This window comes from Ursus americanus, chromosome 28 (genome assembly GCF_024610735.1).
Source record: "Ursus americanus isolate L20-20 chromosome 28, mUrsAme1.1.p, whole genome shotgun sequence".
NCBI lineage: Eukaryota > Metazoa > Chordata > Mammalia > Carnivora > Ursidae > Ursus > Ursus americanus.
Window position 1 is genome coordinate 34,691,273 of NC_142154.1, and position 20,306 is coordinate 34,711,578.

The 20,306-nt window shown below is 36.3% G+C and overlaps 1 protein-coding gene across 1 annotated transcript in view; it reads right to left on the reverse strand.

The window, feature by feature from the left end:
- Positions 1-20,306, reverse strand: part of PIAS1 (protein inhibitor of activated STAT 1) — a 118,006-nt gene that overhangs the window by 36,354 nt on the left and 61,346 nt on the right. Inside the window, exons 3-6 of the mRNA XM_045810734.2 lie at positions 9,085-9,169; positions 8,777-8,824; positions 5,071-5,161; positions 4,275-4,409 (exon numbers count right to left, since the gene is read on the reverse strand). Coding sequence (XP_045666690.2) covers positions 4,275-4,409; positions 5,071-5,161; positions 8,777-8,824; positions 9,085-9,169 — 359 coding nt within the window. The remainder of the gene's footprint in view (positions 1-4,274; positions 4,410-5,070; positions 5,162-8,776; positions 8,825-9,084; positions 9,170-20,306) is intronic.

The following is a 20,306-nucleotide window of genomic DNA, read 5'->3' on the forward strand; positions in this document are numbered from 1 at the left end:
CTTCAAATCACTGAACATACTGTCTTCCTTCTGAGGTCTGAAAGGCTTTCCTCTCTCCTCTAATGCTATGTATCGGCACCACATTTCCCTTCTCCGATACAGCTGAGACTTCTTTCATAGTTCACTGTAAACACCCTGGTAGGCTATACGTTTCACACACAGGCAAAAAACCCAATACAGAACAAAAAACATTTTTCAATACCCTCTTCAAAAAGGGAGACAAAAAGGTGGACCCCCAAGGTACACTAGAAGTAAAATATTTAAAAGGATTTCAAAAACCTAACGGTGACGTATTAATTAGGCAAAGGAAAAAATATAAAGTTGATAGGTGTCAAAAAGGATTCTGATAGAATTCAAAATCCATGTCTCACAACGATCGCCAGTAAAAGAGCAATATAGGAGTACACTGTTGATGTAATTAAGTTCTGTCAAAAATTAATTACATTAATACTTGTACTAGTAGTAGTCTCATTTTCATAAGGAACAAGTTGAGCATGTCTACTAGCAGTCCCATTATTTAACATTGTTCTGAAGGTTCTAGCCAGCACAACAGGTTCTAGCCAGCACAACAGAACAAAAACAAGAAATTATGATGTAAGTACTAGGATTATCATTATCTGTATGACCATACATCTTTTCAAACCTAAAACTGCCCACCTGGAAAAACCAAGAAACCAATTAAAAAGCCATTGGAACCAATATATGAATGCAAGTATTAAGTAAATATTCAACAATCACTAGCTTTTAAATAAACCAACAATAAATAAATTCTTTAGAAAATATAATAGAAAAAAGATCTACTTATAACAGCAATTATAACAATAAACAACACAGGAATTAATAAAAATATGGAAGATTTATATGAAAAAACCTATTAAATGACTGAGGAACATAAAACAGGTTCTGAATAAATGGAGAAACATACAGCTCCTGGAATGGAAATACTAAATACTGTTAATAAATTAATCCCCCCCTAACTAATATACCAATTTAAAGCTATCTCATTCCACTTCCCAGAAAGATTTGGGGGAGCAATGCATGGCTCCCTCTCCGCAATTACTCTTCCAACACTTCTGCTCTCCTCACAGCCTCCCTCACCCTCAGCTCACATTTTCTCCTCTAGCCCAAAGTTACCCTCTCGGTCTATTACCAATTGCCTATTTAGAATGTCTCCCAGGCATCTCAAACTCAAAAGCTTCAAAACTGAACTAACTCATGATTTTCTCCATCTAGTTCTCCAACACTTCTTCCTCCAGAGCAATGACAAAAAACACACCTCAACTCATCCTTTTTTAGTGTTTCCTCTATCTTAGTAATATCATCATTTACCTTCTCACTCTAGCCAGAAACCCAGGAGTCATCCTTGACATCTCCAGGCTCTCTCAGCCTCTACTGGTAATTTCTCGCTCAGTCCTGCCGACCCACAACTTCTCTCCATCCCCACCGCTCTGGGCTAACACTCGCTCTCTTCCACTAATACTTCAGCAATAGCTTGTTCCTAAGAGGTGACTCCTCTGCATGATTCTGGCCTCCATTCAAACTGTTTACCACTCTGAAGAGTGACCTTTTGTGAACAGAAATGTACTACTGTAAAATTCTCGCTTAAAAAGAGAATATACTTGGGGGCGCCTGGGTGGCTCAGTCCTTAAGCATCTGCCTTCGGCTCAGGGCATGATCCCCGGGTTCTGGGATCGAGCCCCGCATCAGGCTCCTCTGCTAAGAGTCTGCTTCTTCCTCTCCCACTCCCCCTGCTTGTGTTCCCTCTCTCGCTGGCTGTCTCTCTCTCTCTGTCAAATAAATAAATAAATAAATAAATAAATAAATAAATAAATAAATAAATAAATAAATCTTTAAAAAAAAAGAGAGAGAGAGAGAGAGAGAGAATACACTTGGGGCATTTGGATGGCCCAGTAAGTTAATCGTCTGCCTCCGACTCAGGTCATGATCCCAGGATTCTGAGATCCATCTCTGCATCGGGCTCCCTGCTCCTCAGGAGTCTACTTCTTCCTCTCCTTTTGTCCCTCCCCGCTGCTTGTGCGTGTGCATGCTCTCTCTCTCTAGCATGCTCTTTCTCAAATAAATAAATAATCTTTAAAAAAAAAAAAAAAGAGCACATCCTTAACATTAACAGTACCTCACAGGCCGTGCGTGGCTTGGCCCTTTCTTACCTGTGTAGCTTTATCCTATGCACTACTCTTCCCCACTCTCTGCGCTCTAGCCTCGGTGGCTCCCTCTCAGTTTCCTGGAAAGAACCAGGCTCACCCCTGCCACTGGGCTGTTGTGCAGGTTGTGTCCTCTGAACCTTTCGCCCAAACCGCTTCCTTCTGCCCTTAACTCTTGGCTCAGTCACTACTTCCTCAGGGAAGCCCTACCTAACCTCTGCCTAATTCGGAGTACCCTTTAATGTACTCTAAAATCACTGCACACCTCTCCTTCACAGTCCCTCTAATAAGTATGTTCACCTTTTCGTGTGTGACTATGTGGCCCCACATCTCAGGCTCTAAAAGAATGAGGACTTTTTTCTTTTTTTAAGATTTTATTTATTTATTGGACAGAGAGAGACACAGCGAGAGAGGGAACACCAACAGGGGGAGTGGGAGAAGGAAGAGCAGGCTTCCCGCTGAGCAGGGAGCCCAATGCGGGGCTCAATCCCACAACGCTGGGATTGTGAGCTGAACCGAAGGCAAACGCTTAAGGACTGAGCCACCCAGGCGCCCCGAATGAGGACTTTCTTTTCTCGCTATGGTACTGTCAGTTTTCAGTATAGTGCATGGCATACAGTAAACATTCAATGAATTTCAAATGAATTAATGAATAGACATGAGCTCACATGATAAAACTGAAATAATCAAAACCATTCTGAAATTGTCCCAGAAAAAGAATACAAGACTAAGAAACAATATTAAAAAATTCAGAAACATACATAGGATAAATAAAAATCAAATATATAGGGGTGCCTGGGTAGCGCAGTCGTTGGGCATCTGCCTTCGGCTCAGGGCGTGATCCCAGCATTCTGGGATGGAGCCCCGCATCAGGCTCCTCCGCTGGGAGCCTGCTTCTTCCTCTCCCACTCCCCCTGCTTGTGTTCCCTCTCTCGCTGGCTGTCTCTATGTCAAATAAATAAATAATATCTTAAAAAAAAAAAATCAAACATATAGTAATGGTGGCTTCTGAATCAGCATTTATTTAGTTAATGGTGTCAGACCAACTGGCTACTGAAAAAATGAAAGTAAATTTTTATTTCACACCACACAGAATTTGCGATGGACTATTTAAAGGTAAAACAAAAAACCTCAAAAGTCTAGAAGAAAATATAAACAAATATTTATGTAAGCTTCGGAAGGGCAGAAAAACTTAAATGTGATGGGGACTGAGGAGGAAAGACCACAAAAAAAAAAAAATGGTTAAAAACTGGCTCTATAATAATTTAAGTCCTCTAAATATTAAATAATCACATTAAAAAAAATAAAAGGCAAACAAACTGGAAACAAATATTGGCAACACGTGAAAGAGGTTAAGTCTTAATACATAAAGAATTCATAAATAAGAGTAAGAAAAACAGCAATAGAGGAATAAATATGGATATAATTTTAAAATGTAAATCACAATAGACAAAATATGTTCAATCTCAATAATAAAAGGAGCACTAGTCAAAGCAACATGGTGCCTTTATTTACTACTAAACTTGGTAAAGATTTTAAAGAAGATAAAAGTATTGATAGGGTATGGGTCAACAGGCACACAAACACTGAAAGTCAGAGAATAAATTTGTACATCTTCTGGTAAGGCAATCTGTCAAAGTACACGAGATTTCTTTAAATTCTGCATGCTCTTTGACTTAGGAATTCCACTTCTGGGAATTTAAGGAAATTATGATATATGTATGCAAAGCCATAGCTACTAGGATGGTCTCTGAAACAGCAACAAATCAATCAATCAATAAATCAACTAATTGCTCAACAATAGGGAATAGACTAAATTATGGCATATTCATACTGGAATATGACCTAGCCATTAGAAATCATGCAGATGAACACGTAATAACATAAAAGACGTTCATGATAAATTGCTGAGTGAAAGGATCAGGTTATAAAACAATGAATACTGCATGATCCCATTTTTTAAATGGGAACATGCTGAAAATTCATTGTGAGACAAAAATAAATCCCTTTGCAACTCATTTTACAATATCATTTACATATAAGCTCAGGTAGCCATGGAGATTAACCCTTCCTTATAATACTAAAATCTAGTGAAAATAAAAATTTACTTACTCTTCCAATTTCTGCAGTCCAAGAAACAACAATGGTGTTTGGTACTGTTGTGGACAATCGGACAAGTGAGGTGATATTGATTGGTCGGCTGGGTCGCTTTGGTTCCACACCATTTTTTGTAGGTGGAAGATAACCCTAAGGATGAAAGATGAAATATAATTTATTTCCACTTATTATTTCCACAATCATTTCAATTTCCATTCCTAAAACAAACAAAAAACCTCCACAAACTACATACTGGAAAATATGGATATTTTCATTAAAAATTAGAGAAGCAAACAGTTACAAGATTATTTCTCTGAACAACCCTACAGTCTCATTATAGTAAGCCTGAGAATAATACTGGCGAGAGAAGTTACAAATCTCTAAAACGTTAAGAATCAGGATGAATTCATAAAGAGCTTGAATAAGTATATAAGGAACACTTTAACGGTGACCAGTAACAGCTTGAGCTCTCATTCTGTTTAAGACACAGCATTCTTCCCCTGTTCTACCACAGGCTTCCAGATTCACGTAAGTGTCACTAAGGTTTTGCTGAAACAATTTTTTGTCCCTCAAAATCCAGTGTAACACTAAAACTACCACACTCATCTCCAAGTCCTAGACTTTGTCTCCACAGCTAATGTCACAGCTGTTAATTATACACAGTTGGTGCAAGTGTTTTATACAGTCACATGAAATATACATCCAAAATAAAGATGTTTTCTTCATGAAAAACTATGATTAACAACAGCTGTCATGACTTATTTGATAGCTATGCTGGCAATGCATTTAAAGAATAGCTTTTAGGACTTACCGGAAGGCTGCAAGGTTTTGTATTCACTTTCACACAAAGATTGGGTGGGAAGTGATCTTCTTGTGGACAACTGGTTTCTGATAAACAAAACCTAAACGATAAAGGACAAGTTTAACTTCCTTTATTAAAGGATGACCTCAATATTTTTGTTCAATAGCTAATCTAAAAGGATGCTAAACTTAACAACAACAAAAACTACTACGGCTAGACATTTCACATGATGAATAAGCACATTTAAGCAAATTGAAAATAAGTAATTCTGTCAATGTAGAGTTTCAATGATCATGACTATCAACCTACAGTCGTCTTCATAATATTGCCAATCATTTAATTAAGCATGTTCTAGGGAGGGAAAAAAGGCTCTGTAATGGAATAAATTTAAGACATTCTGAACCAAAAAATCAAATTAAGTTATCTTAATACAGAACGTCTCAGAGCTAGGGTAACATGCATTGTCACTTTCTAAGAGGGAGATATACACGGTATCTCCCAAACTTATCTGCTTATAAAACATTCATTTTTTGGTTCTTAGCAGAATATACTGAAAATGCTGTAAGTCCATCCCTAAGACCAAATTCTATCCGCTAAGCCAAGGTACTCCATTATTCCCTGAGAACAGAAGGTGTTGAAAAATAACATTATCTGTACTATATCCACATACATTTAAAATAGTATTTTAGAAACTCATGAAAACATTTATTTCTAAATTAAATGCATAATCTTTTAGGAAAACTATGGACAGCTACATAATTTGTAAGTTCTCACTCTGTTCACGCTTACATAAAGAAATAAATTATTAATTTGCTATTCAAGACATCTTAATAACTTCCTTATTCCCAATATACAGCTGAGGCTCATCCCACCTTTTTTTTTTTTTTTTTAAGATTTTATTTATTTATGAGAGAGAGAGAAAACAAGCAGGAGGAGCGCCAGCCAGAGGGAGAAGCAGGCTCCCCGCTGAGCAAGAAGCCCGATGCGGGACCTGTTCCCAGGACCCCGGGATCATGACCTGAGCCAAGGCAGGGGCTTAACGGACCTGAGCCACCCAGGCATCCCGGCTCATCCCACCTTTATAGAACATTCACAGCATCTTTGAGTTATATGTTAAGAAGAACCCTATCTGAATTCTGTGAAATATTCATTACACATAAACATCTTCCCTCAACATATACGGTGTAGGGTCTTGACCTGACGGCTATGGAATCTGTGTGTGGGAGGATCCACAAGTTGGACAATTTTCTATGTACATAATATACATATCTGTATGGGGAACAATCTGTAGCTTCCATCAGATTCTCAAAGGGTAAGGATCCCATAAAACAGTTAAGAATTACTGATCTACAAAGATTTTCTTGAAATATACGTAGCAACACAGATGAAAATACACAGATGTCAAAGCTCATAGGATCATCTCTAACCCCGGCAAAACCTATTATAAGACAATCCTTCATACTGCAACAGTAAGAGGATGCTGCAAAGTTTTTAATAAATTATTCCCATGCGTGATAAATTTGAAACACGGACTCTGGCTGCCTGAAGCTACAGAAAAGAATGATTTATATGACAAGCTGACTCCTAGTCATTTAAGTAAAAGGTGAAAATCTAAGCCACCCTAACAAACCAAGGAAAAAGAAGAAAAAAGAGGAATAGCAGAAAGTTGCTGTGAAGGAGTTCATGGTGGTGGGGAGGGGAAACAGGTACATAAATGAGAACAGACTAAGAATCTAATAGAGAAGACACTAACCTTAATCCTGACCAAATTATTTTCATGCTTTAGATGCAATTTATTAATTAGGATAATAGGTATACACTCCCAGCTCATGAGGATTGTAGACCTAGTTAACGAGGGTAAAGGGGTTATAAAAAAATAACCATTTTATCAAAACACAAAGAACCACCTAATAATTACCAAATGTAATACAAAACGGTTCTTGATTTTCATCAAGTTCTGGAGATGAATTTGAATTGAAAATGGCTAAACCATTTTTAACCACCGAGATTCCCTCAGAATCTCTGTTTACCTATCTTAAAAAGAAAACATTCCTTTGGAATGTGAGCCATACCTGTTGCTGCATTACAGAATGCATGTATATTAATATAAAATATTCAGGACAGGAACTACTCTTTTGTTCTAGAACTATGTTTTTCAAACTTTATTTTAGTCTTGGGACTCTTTTTTCAAATGAAAACTAGCCCAGAAGTCAAATATGCAAAACAGATCAAAGCAGTCCTACTTGGGTTGGGGGGGGGCGCAGGGGAGACAACCTAGCACAGATCCCTAAGGGTGGCTCCAAGCAACAGTTTAAAAAACACTGTTTCAAATGATAATGTCACATATCAGTATGAACAAAATAAAACTGCTGATGCAGAAGTAAGCAAAATTATAGCAATATGTAATTATGAAAGCATCATACTTTAGTCCTTTAATTTATTCAGTCATTATCATGTTCTGCCCCTGACAGAGGATAAAGTACCTTTTACATAGGAACATCTTTGTCAGTGCCCTCTAAAATCAAGACTTCAGGGGCACCTGGGTGGCTCAGCTGGTTAAGCGTTTGCCTTCAGCTCAGGTCTTAATCTCAGGGTCCTGGGATGGAGCCCTGCATCAGGCTCCCTGCTCAGCGGGGAATCTGCTTCTTCTACTCTCTCTGCCTCTCCCCCCTGCTCTGCTCTGTCTCAGTATCTCTCTCAAATAAATAAATTTTAAAAATCCTTAAAAATAAATAAATAAAATTTTTAAAAAATAATAAAATCAAGACTTCAACCTCTCCTCTGCCTTCTCACTGCTTTCATCACTCTATTTTTAAGCCAAGATCAGAGTTTTCCACATCATTCCCTGAAGCACTGAGAAGGTGTTTTATTCTCTTTTCTGACCTCCTAATGTATTTATAATTTGTATACACAACTTCAGATCCAATTATTGAGACTGTGGTTATCTGACTTATCCTTCCCACTTTAGGGAAAACAGCTTATAGAGAAAAACAAGTCTTGTACTTCCTCTTCCATCCCTATTGTGACAAGACTAGCGTGGAGCAGTTAGGTTCCTACAGGCATAGTCAGAGAATAAAGAGTACCGTAAGATGGTTTACATAAGACGGAGAGACATATTAACATCACAAAATTCTTGGATATCCTTAGAAAAAAATGAGCTAAGAAAAGAAACTGAACAAGGGGAAACTGTGAATCCATGCTGGAAAATTTTCCATTCGTCTTTGCAAAACTATCAAGAGATGTCTCTTGAAATCTAGAATAGCGTTTTTAAATTAATGACTTACAATACAGGACAAAGCAAATTAGACTGTTTTGGTTTTTGTTAGTCTGTGAGACACTGTACACTTAACCTAAGTACTACTTCCTTATTTACAGAAGTTTGTCATCCATACAGATGAGGCTTTTGCACTTTCATAAAGGGAGTAGTTCTGACGAGCTCACACTATCATATCATTTAAACATATCATTAGCTGGAGCTTCCCAACCAACTAAGGGCAACTAAAACAGAGAAAGGTAGGGATCTGGTATATGACTTGCTATATTAAAATCTAAAATGGAAAAAATTAGGATATTTCACAACAGAAGGCCTTCTCTCACCCAAACATCTAAACCTAATACTTTCAATATAATTACTGAAAATTACATAATTTAAAAAAATCTTTAAAGAATATTAACTTTTAAACATTGGATATATTTACTGTAGGCAACACTATACCTTAACTGGACCTGCACTGTGAAGTCACATTTGGTCCCAGAAATATCCCTAGAAAAGAGGGGTAAGAACCACAATTATTTTTAAAATATGCACATGAAAGCTGACTCAAAGATACTATTACACCAAAAGTTCTTCAAATTATCAGAGATATAACTGTTCTTCAGATAACTAACACTATAATAGTATTTTCAATACTAATATTTGCATGACACTAATACTCACCCAATACACTGTTTTTAAAAATCACTTATTATAGACATTACTGGTTTCGAAGGCCAAACTGCAAGTTACACTTGAAGAGAACTTACATGGAACTACTGATTTGCTGCACTTGTTGTGGTGTCAATGCAAATGCAAAACAGGTTTCTCGAAAGCGCTGACTGTTGTCTGATGCTAAAGAAGAAAAGAATTATACTTTTAATTACCTTCAAATTCATCAATAGAGAACATAACAGCCAGAAAAAAACAAAAGCAAGCCCAATCATTCACATGACTTTAATTAACTGGAATGCATTCTAGAGTTTAGATAACAAGGCAATTAAAGCACTGAAAAGTAAGAAATGCACCAGTTGTAATATAACAAAGAGGCACCAAAATGGCTAATTCCAAAAGCTGTATCAGGATTCAAATTCAGAAAATACATAATCAAAGAAACACTAATTGAAAATTATCTAATCATATAAATGTGTGCATCTAAAAAAAGCACACATATAAAAACATGCTTATATTAATTTTATTTAAAATAGGAAAAGATAAACCCATTTAAAGATACATGGTTTTTGAGCTAAGTAACAAACATACACATCTGGAGATCTGCACAGGTGAGGTGACATTTGGTCTTTAACGCAAAATATGAATTTTATAACCTCCTGCCTAACTATACCATGCAAGTGTTATACAGTAAATATCACAGACAGTTTCTCCTAAACTTAGATGATCTGATTTCAAAATTTGCGTAGTCACTATCTCAGAGAAGGAAACAGTTATAAAAAGAGGGGAAGGAAGGGGATGAAGAGGGGAAGGGAGGGAGGGGAAGGAAGCAGGGAAAGAGAAAAGGGTAAGACAGCAGGCAAGCAAGGACAGGTCTGTGTAAGAGCAGGGATTCCTTACAGTATGCTGCTGTGAGCAACAGTAATTCTATTGGCTTATACCAGTTACACACATATTTTAAAAAACAGCACTAATGTTTCCTCAGTGCTTGGCACAAAGAAGCAATGAATGATTGCTGAAGAATAAAAGAATATGACAATTTAAAAATACCAAACTATTTAAACTATACTTCTCAAGGGTAATTTTCTAGAACAAAAGGATCACTAAAAGTTACTAGCAAGGAAATCCTGGCCTGTGGACCACTTAAACCCATGCAGAGAAGTAGGTGAATTTGGCCATCTCTTGTTTAAATGGGGTCTGATCTGACTTGTAAGCAACACTTCCTCTACAATTACCACGAAATTGCAGTATGCCATGCTGAAAAATCTGTACAAATGTATCACGATGAGAAAAAAATGGAAAAGATCACTGCTGATCTATAATTTCGTCTCAATATAGAAGCATCTTTTAAAGGCCAGATTTGCATTTCTGCTTTCTGTGAACTGGGAAGGCTTTTTCTTAAAGAATCTATCCCCAAGAAAGAGTTACCAACCAGAAAGTGATCTTAATTGTGAGGTATCAACCTGGCAAATGGCTGATAACCAAGGACCAGAATGCAGAAAAGCAGATCGTTTCCCCCGTCAAACAATACAAGTAACTCCTTTGCTTCTTATAGGATATCTCTCCACGAAGATTTTTAATCCAGTAGGCTTAGCCTAATTTAGATTTTTGGCTCCATTCTAAAACAGTGCTAAAATAATTTCCCAAGTACAAAAATTCGTATTTCTCTTTAGGCAAAATTTCAGATCCATTTTAGAATATATGAGTACAGTAAGTTTTGGACACACACATGCAGATTTAGATAAAGAAGACATGACAAAAATAAAGAGGCAGTTGCTTGTGCCACACACAGAAATAAGTTTTATTACTTAGTAATAACCTCTATTTACAAACTCTTTTTAGATTGTAATGCTCATGAAGTTATTACAATTTACCTGGAAAAGCACCTTTCATCTATGTGGTTTACAGGCTTAATTTTCACAATGAATGCCAGTGAAGAACTTAAAGTTTTGTCTTAGGTAACAGACTATCTTAAAAACTTTTCTGAAAGGCAATTAAGCTGTTACTACCCCTTTCAGAAAAACTCAGGCCAAAAAGAATCACAGAATCCTCATAATGAAAAAGGAGTCCAACATATCATCCAAAACAACTTCCAATGTTGACGGTATGCATCTCAGAAGGTATACAAGACAATCCATAGGGATACAAGAAAAAGTACCTACCTACCTGTAAATAGAAGTTTTAAAAGGTTGAGATTTTACATGAAATCTTAAATATAATTTATAAAAATATCTAAAATTTTATGTAAAATCTTTAACTTCTACTTTTTGCTTTATCACATATAGAATATTAGTATAATAGCTTAATAGATATGACATACACACACACACACGAAATTATTTTACTGAGAGGTGCATATGATCACATAAGTTTGCAGAACACCGATCTAGAGCTCAACCTTCCTTTCAACCTTTCCTCACACTTTGTTTGAAACCATTTAGAGGTAGGAAAAGAGTGGCCATTACCTTGTCAGGCAGAAGATGGCTGATATTAACAGTTTAATTGTAAGAAAGCATGCAGCCCTATAGAAAGTAGCAAAATTTAGTGGAAAGAGATGAGGTCACATAGACCTAGATTCCAAAATGGATTTGCCATTTACTTGCCATATGACCATAGATACTGTTTGTATCTGTGACCGTTTTCTCCTCCAATATTTAAACATATACACACACATACACAACTTCATAGAGTTATTTTGAGGAATAAAAATGAGATAAGATATTTAAAACAACCAACAATTTCCTTTTCTATCCGCTTTCCTCCTTTCGCCCTTATACTGAGTCAAAATACATAATGCTGTAATTTCTACCCATCCGTGTCATACACCATATCCAGTGACAGCCATTCTTCAAGTATTTTAGACAGCATTAACGAGACCCTCTTTCTCAACTCTTCTTACTGTATTTCGGGGGCGACTGCAGAATTACTCACCATCCTGATCCTCCGGACATATTCCAGGTTGTCACACCCTTAAAGTAACAGCAAGAACTCTGTCACAGTACACATATTTATTCTAAATATCTGCTGCCCCTCTCTCTGCTGGCTCATCCTTATGGGAAGATTATTCCAGTGCCGCTGACATTAGCTTTGGCCAGTGAAAGGTGAGTGGAAGTATACCACTTCTAGGCAGACCTTTATGAGTTCCCCTTTGGTTTCACCATCTTTTGTTCTAGTCTACCCTGATTCTAGAGTGAAAAGAACATAAAGCACAGCCACAGCCAATCTGCAGCTAGGAAGTAACATAAGCCAGACATAAACCTTACTTGTTTGCCACTGAGATTTATGGTTGATTATAAACCGATTTATTAGTCCAGATGTGATGTGACTGGAAGAGCATTTTTATCAACAACTACCATCTACTATTGTTAATCGATACAGCAATGAAGAAAAGGCATCTGCTCCTTTTTCATATTTAGAAATTGATGTTCAAAGTCGTATGTTCACTGTCAAGGCCTCCTACTAGGTTAAGTAGAAGCAGAATTGGAACTCAGATCTAAACATCTCCACCAAAGTCCATGTTCTTCTCATAATACGGGTCCATTAGCTCCTCTGATCTGGGTGGCATACTTCTCTCCATGCAGCTTAGCATTATACTGGATCATAGAAAATAGGAAAAGAACAACCCACTATCCCTTCATCATAACTGTTTATCATTTTTACATATTTCCTTTTAGTCGTTTTTATACCAACTTGTATAGACAATTTGAAAATTCACTTTAAAGAAATCACCCTTATCACATTTTTCAATTATAATCTCTATTACTATATTTTAATCATTGCATTGTATTTTATCTATGGGGTATAATGAAAATTTTGATTACTCCCTTGATTAGCTACTTAGGTTGTTTTTAATTTTTCACTACTTGAAACAACTCTGTGAACATCTTTGGGCTCATGTGTGTTTTTTGAAGGGGGGGCTTAGTTATTACTTTCTTTGGATCAATTCCCAGATGTGGCATTTCTGGGTCAAAAAGTATGGGGATTTTTATGAATCTTGACACACTGTGGAAGTGATTTTCAAATGGTTGTAACATTATATATAAGACCACCAGCAATTTATGCATCTACTAATTGCACCCTACTCTGGCCTGCATGGGAGTTGTGCTAATTTAATGGGTGGATCATGGTAACTCCTTAGTAGTTTAATTTGCCTTAAAGAGTTTTTCCCTGTTTTTGTTTCGTTTCCTGTTTAGTTAATTGTCCAATCTTGTCCTGCACCCATTTTTGTATTTGCATAGGGGTTTCATATATGAGAACATTAACCTTTGGAAATTTGCTGCAAATTATTTCCCACAGTCTGCTATATTTTTTTCATTTGGCTACATTTTTGGATGATATATAAGTTAAACTTCTATGTAATCTAATCTGTCAACCATGTCCTTTGCAAATTCTAATTTGTTCCTCTTCTTAGGTTCAATCAATACACAATTCAATTTTTTGGCTTGTTGTTTCTATGTAATTATTAATCCATCTGGAACTTATTTTAGTATGTGATATTTTTAAAAATCTAAATTTCTGTTACTCCAAACTGCTTACCATTATACTAACACCATATGTTAAATAATCCTTCCCTTCCCTATGGATGTGTTTCCTTTATCATACATTAAATCCTTATATCCAACATGCTCCATTTCCGGGCTATTTTCCCATTGGTCTTTTTTATCCTGGTGCTGACACTCTATTTCTCAATTGTTATAGATTCATTGTGTTTTAATATCTTATAGTTAGGCTTCTCTCCACCCATTCTTTTTTCAGAACTTTAACATCAACCTAAATATTTATTCACCTAATGAACTTCTGTATAGTCTTGTTATGATTTTTAAGACCTAATGGTATTTTGAGTAGAATTACAATAAACCTACAAATTATTTTGACAGCTGACATCTTTATAGCTTGACATCTTTAATTTTGCCATCCTGGAGTACTGTACCTGTGTCCACTTATTCATATCCTCAAGGTTTTGTCATTTTCATCACATAGTTACATAGTTCCCATTAAGATTATTCTTATGCCAAGTATCAATCAATAAGAGAATGAATAAATACTCATATAATAAAACACTCTGAAACTAAAAGAAAGAGAGAGAGAGAGAGAGAGAGAGAGAGAGAGAGAGACAGCAAAATCAGCAATACCAAAGGTTGTTTCTTTCTGAAGATCGGTAAAACTGATATGCCTCTAGCCAAACTAATAATAAGAAGAAGAGTGGACAAAAATGACCAATATCAGGAGTAAGAGGTGACATCACTACTGATCCTACATATATTAAAAACATATGAAACTATTACAAACACCTTTATAACAAAAACTCTGACAACTCAGAAAAACCAAATGTCTTGAAAAACAGAAACAACCAAAGTGCACTCAAGAAGAAATAGATAACATGAATAGCCCTATATCTAGGAAAGAAATTGAATTTGTAGTTAAGTATCTTTCCTCAAAGAAAACTCTAGGCCCAGATGTTTTCTCAGGGAAATCTACCAAATATTGAAGAAAAAAAATACCAGTTCTATATAAATTGCTTCAAAAACCTGAATAGTTCTATCAAACATTTAAAAAAGAAGTAATACAAGTTCTAAACAAACTCTCCTTCAAAAAATTAAAAAGGAGGGAATATATCTCAACTCATTCTATGAGGTCAGTATTACTCCAGTACCAAAACAAGACAAAGACATTGCAAGAAAATTATTGACCATTACCTCATATAAGCATAAACACAAACATTCTTAGCATAAATTTAGCAAATCGAATCTAACTTTATATTAAAAAGGATGGGGTCCCTGGGTAGCTGTTGTTAAGCGTCTGCCTTCGACTCAGGTCATGATCCCAAGGTCCTGGGATCGAGCCCCATATCAGGCTCCCTGCTCAGTGGGAGGCCTGCTTCTCCCCTCCCCACTCCTTGGCTTGTGTTCCCTCTCTTGTTGTCTCTCTCTCTTTCAAATAAATTAAATCTTAAAAATAAAAAAGACAAAATTGAAGGGCTAACAGTAGTTGATTTCAAGACATTATAAAAGTACAGTAATTAAGACAGTGTGATGTTGGTGTCAAGACAGTATAAAAATAATCTATAGAACAAAACAGTCTCAAAATATACCCACGTATATATATGAACAACTAATTTCTGACAAAGGTGCAAAGGCAATTTAGTTGAAAATGAATAGTCTTTTCAATGAATGATGCTGGAACAACTGGACGCCCATGTATGCAGAAGGAAAAAAAGGAGTTTCAAATCATATAGTATACCATGTGCAAACATTAATTCAAAACAGGTCATAAGTGACATCACAGAGGAAGCTCCAGAGGTTAGTCCCTCCTCTAAAACGACCACTGAGCTGGGGAAAAGTCTATCAGAATCAATGATTTCAGAACTCTGAAACCTGATCAGACACTTACAACAACCAGGGGAGTTGTTTGGTAAGACAAGCCTGCTAAAATTTGTTTAAAAAGCTATGTGAGTGATCTAGCAACTATCCCCCACCATTTCTGAGCCCCACTATGGCTGTGGAGACTATGGCCTGAGTTCCTAGAGAGGCTGATGAGGCTAATATGGACAGTAAGAACCTAGTCCTCCAAAAATTTGGGGTTTTATGTTTTGTGTGGTCTGGTGGTTCCCTAAGGGACCAGAGCAGAGGTTTCCCTTTGTTTCAAGACCTGCTCTAGCTTCAGCATCTTCCCTGACAGCATCTAGCATAAGATTTAAAGAGAGGTACACACTTGTTTTTTTTAGATCCAGACATCTGGAAAAATCTCTGTCAGGGGCGCCTGGGTGGCATAGCGGTTAAGCGTCTGCCTTTGGCTCAGGGCGTGATCCCGGTGTTATGGGATCGAGCCCCACATCAGGCTTCTCCACTATGAGCCTGCTTCTTCCTCTCCCACTCCCCCTGCCTGTGTTCCCTTTCTTGCTGGCTGTCTCTATCTCTGTCAAATAAATAAATAAAATCTTAAAAAAAAAAAAATCTCTGTCAGATCACAGGCTGACTGAAGACACAATGGAACAGAAAATTCACAAACCATACCCAACAAGGAATATAGACTTTGCAGAAATAGTGTGGAAAAGTCACTATACAAAACAGACAGCTGCACCACACAACAAGTAACAAAAGCAATCACTGAAGAGAGGGAGAATCTGATTTCCAGAGTTAGTGTATTAAGATACTCAAAACAACCAGTTCTCCACAAAAATTTGCAAGGAGAGACATATAGAGTAATTGAATACAACTGAGAGCCCAGAAAAAAACCCTCACATCTATGGTCAACTGATTTTCGACAAGCATGCTAAGACTATTCAATGGGGAAAAAAGAGTCTCTTCAACAAATGGTAGGAAAACTGGTTATCCATAGGCAAAAGAATGATGTTAGACCCCTACCTTACATCATATACAAAAATTAACTCAAAATGGATCAAAGACTAAATTTACAAGCTAAAAAGTAAAAATTGTAGAAGGAAACAATCTTCACGACCTTGGATTTTGCAATGGTTTCTTTAAATAGGATGTAAAAGCACAGGCAAAAAAAAAAAAAAAGGTATATTCTGGACTTCAATAAAATTAAAAATGTACATCAAAGGACATAAAAAGAATGAAAAGACAACACACAGAACAGGAGAAAATATTAGTAATCATATACCTGATAAGGTTCAATTTCCAGAATACATGAAGAATTCCTACAACTCAACACCAAAAAACTACTCAATTTTTAAAATGGGCAAAGATGTGGATACCTTTCTAAAGAATATATACAAAAGGCCAACAGACACATGAAAAGATGCTCAACATCTTTAGCCTGGAAAATGCAAATTAAAACCACAATGAGATATACACCTAGCAGAATGTCTAAAATTTTTAAGATGACAACACCAAGTGTTGGCAAAGATGGAGAGCAACTGGGGAGCTCATACACTGCTGGTGGGAACACTTTCAAAATCAGCTTGGCAACTGCTTAAAAAGTTAAACGTACATCTATCATATGACCCATTTATTCCATTCCTCAGCAATCTACCCAAGAAAAATACAAGCATATAACCACACAAAGGTTTGGGCCTCAATTTTCATAGCAGGTTTGTTTTCAACAATCCACAACTGGGAACACCCCAAATGTCCGTTAACAGGTGAATGACTGGTGTTCCATCTATATAATCAAATACTACCCAGCAATAAAACGGAATAAACTAATCACACACAATACCACAGATAAGTCTTACTTATAATCCTGAGTAAAAGAAGATCGACCCCTCCCAAGTATATAACCCACAATTCCATTATATAAAATTTTAAGAAATGCAAATTAATCTATAGATGCAACTTTCATATGTGAGAGAAAGCACATCCAATCTAGGGGCTCAGTGAGAACACAAGAGGTAGCAGGGAAGGATTACTAATGGGATGAGGAAACTGTGGGGAGTGATGGTTATATTCATTATTTTGATAATGGTGATGATTTCATAGGACAAATGTATTAAACTGTACATTTTAAATATGTGCAACTTACGATATGCCAAGGTTATTTCAATAAAGCTGTTTAAAGAAAAAAAAAACAGTGTCTAAAGCAAAAGGAGGGAGGGAAAAGCAGAGGAGGAGGGAGATGAATCAAAAAAACCCTGAGGAACTACCAACATTAAAGGCGCAAATCAAGTAAGAAATAGCCAGGGCCGCCTGGGTGGCTCAGTCAGTTAAACATCTGCCTTCAGCTCAGGTCATGGTCCCAGGGTCCTGGGATGGAACCCCACATCGGGCTCCCTGCTCCATGGGGAGTCTGCTTCTCCCTCTGCCTCTCCCCCCTAGCTTGTGCTCTTTCTCTCTCACTCTCTTTCTCTCAAATACATAAATATTTTTTTTAAAAAAGGAAGGAATAGCCAGAAATTCAGAAAGAAAAGCTGGAGGAAATGGTGTCCTTGATACCAAAGGAAGAGAATTTCAAAGCAAATGGGGGCAGTGTTAAATGCTCAGAGGTCAGGTAAAACAAGAGTTGAGAACTGGATTTAACAACCAGGAAGTCATAGGTGAACTCCGCTGGATGTGTTTCCATGGAATGGGAGGAGCAAAAGCCAGAGTGCAATGGGTTCAGGTGTGAATGGTGTAAGTTATTGATTGTAACATTTAAATATGAGATCTTCAATTGTTTTCATATCTGCAACAGGAAATTATATTAATGTCTCAGGGTTTTGCATTAATTACCGTACTTTTTGAATCACTGGAACCAATCTTGAAGGTCTCTAAAGTTCTAGAATGTATAGTAATTTGAAACTTTTGAAACTTTGCTAAGACCAGAGTTTGACTGCTGGCTGTTTGGGGGTTGAAGGATTTGTGTCTTTCAGGTAGTGCCTCAGCCTCTCAATGTGACCGAATTGCTATACACTTGTAGTCACTGAAGGTAAAACAAGTCATTCAGATTTTCACTTACTTTATGCTCCAATTTAGAGAAAAGATGAAATGTTCTAGTGCTGTTCATAACTAAGGATACTTACAAAGGTTATGGGGAAATATCTCTTATGAATATTAAGGGCTTACTGTACTCATAGGAGATTTTCAACAACCTTCTCCCAGTAACTTATAATTACTAACATTCCATCTGTAAGAAAGAAAAGCACTGTCCACAATAACCGGGATAAAACTGTAATTCAAAATACACAAAATGTGCAGAGAGAAAGTTAAGGTTTTAAAATTTCATTGGTTTTTTTTTTTTTTTTTTTTTTTACATATTGTTCCAGAGAGAGATGAACTAGACTAAAAAGAGAAAGAGGAATCATGTTGCAATTTACATAAACTCAAAACACTGGAAGGTAAAACCTAGATACATAAAATAAACAAGGTTATTAAGATTCTGATGATAGAAACACTGAGCTAATCTAAGTGGCTGTACTTTCAACTGCTCTAAAAATATTCACTATTCCACCTCACCAGCAGAAAGAAAAGCTAAAAATAGTCATCTTTCTGTTATAGAATATTTCTTGCTGTCTTGGGGAAAGTGAAACTGAAGTACCTATCTACAAATGTCAGCCTTAAAATCTTTAATGTTTTTTCAAACAAACGAAAACCTGGACAACTATGTAATTTTTGAAAACAGAGCTGGAACGATATATTTTCAGCCATTAAGCTGCTAACTACCATTAAGACAGAATGTTGCAGAAAATTTATTTCCTCCAATAAAGGCATATACACCGAATCATCAACAAACTAAGAGTGCCTGGATGAACTATTTTATCTTTAAAATGGGAGGTTTCTTTAACAATATTTAATGACATGACAACACAATCATAAAATATTAAGAAAAAAAGGCAAGATATAAACTTGAAATGTACAGCGTAAGCAAAATTGTGTGTGTGTGTATGCACTATTGAAAGACCAAAAGAGACAGTTTCTTTGTAGCTTTACTTTTAAAAATTCTTCAGATCTCATTATGTATTGCTCTTACAATAACTTTTGTTTTATATATCTTGTACAAAAACCAATGTAGTATCACACACACATTAAATATAGAGCTGTGATGTTCTACTGCTAGAGTTCAAGAATTTTCAGGATGGCAAATATTTTACAATAAAATCTGGCTAAAGTTCTTTGGGGTACAACAAAAGTTACACAAGAATGTTTCAACTCACACAGAACGAAAATTACCAACACTAAGAAACAGGAAACAATTGTAACATGCAATACTATCAGACTTCAGTTTCATAAAACCCTTTGATTTCATTTTATCATACCCTAACTGCAGGTTCCTAATAAACTCATATTCAGTATGCTTGCCTGTGCTTTTCATGGTCTTTCTCCTCTGGAGTTTAACTCCTATTTATTTTGTCTTTCTATTTTTTTTTTTGATGGTTTACTGAGTTAGTAGCTAGTTTCCTGATAGCCTTAATCAAATGAGCCTATAGACTCCTGGGCAACTTTAAAGCTAACAGTATGGTAAATATTTTATCTGGCCCATCTACTCGCTCATGGTTGGCAGGCCATCAGGCTATTTTAAGTCCAGTGGGTTAAGAAACAGTACTGGGTCAAATCAAGCCAGCCGGCTATGAACCAAGTCTGATGATCAATGTTTAAATGCAAAAACAGAAACGGAAACAGACTATAATTAAGAAGCTAGTTTTCTCTTTCTTTTGCAAAAATTTCTTTTCATTTTCTTCTTTTTGGTTTTTGTTATTGACAATACAACCATTCCAAGTTAGGGAGAAAAATCTAAAAGTCTACTAGTTCACAACAGCAGCTAAAAAACTGTTGTATACACTTTTCCAGGCATTTTCCCATATATATAACACGTACGCGCATACATACACCCAAGAGTGTGGGAAACTGCAATGAAAACACTTTTCACTTAAAAATGTGTAACA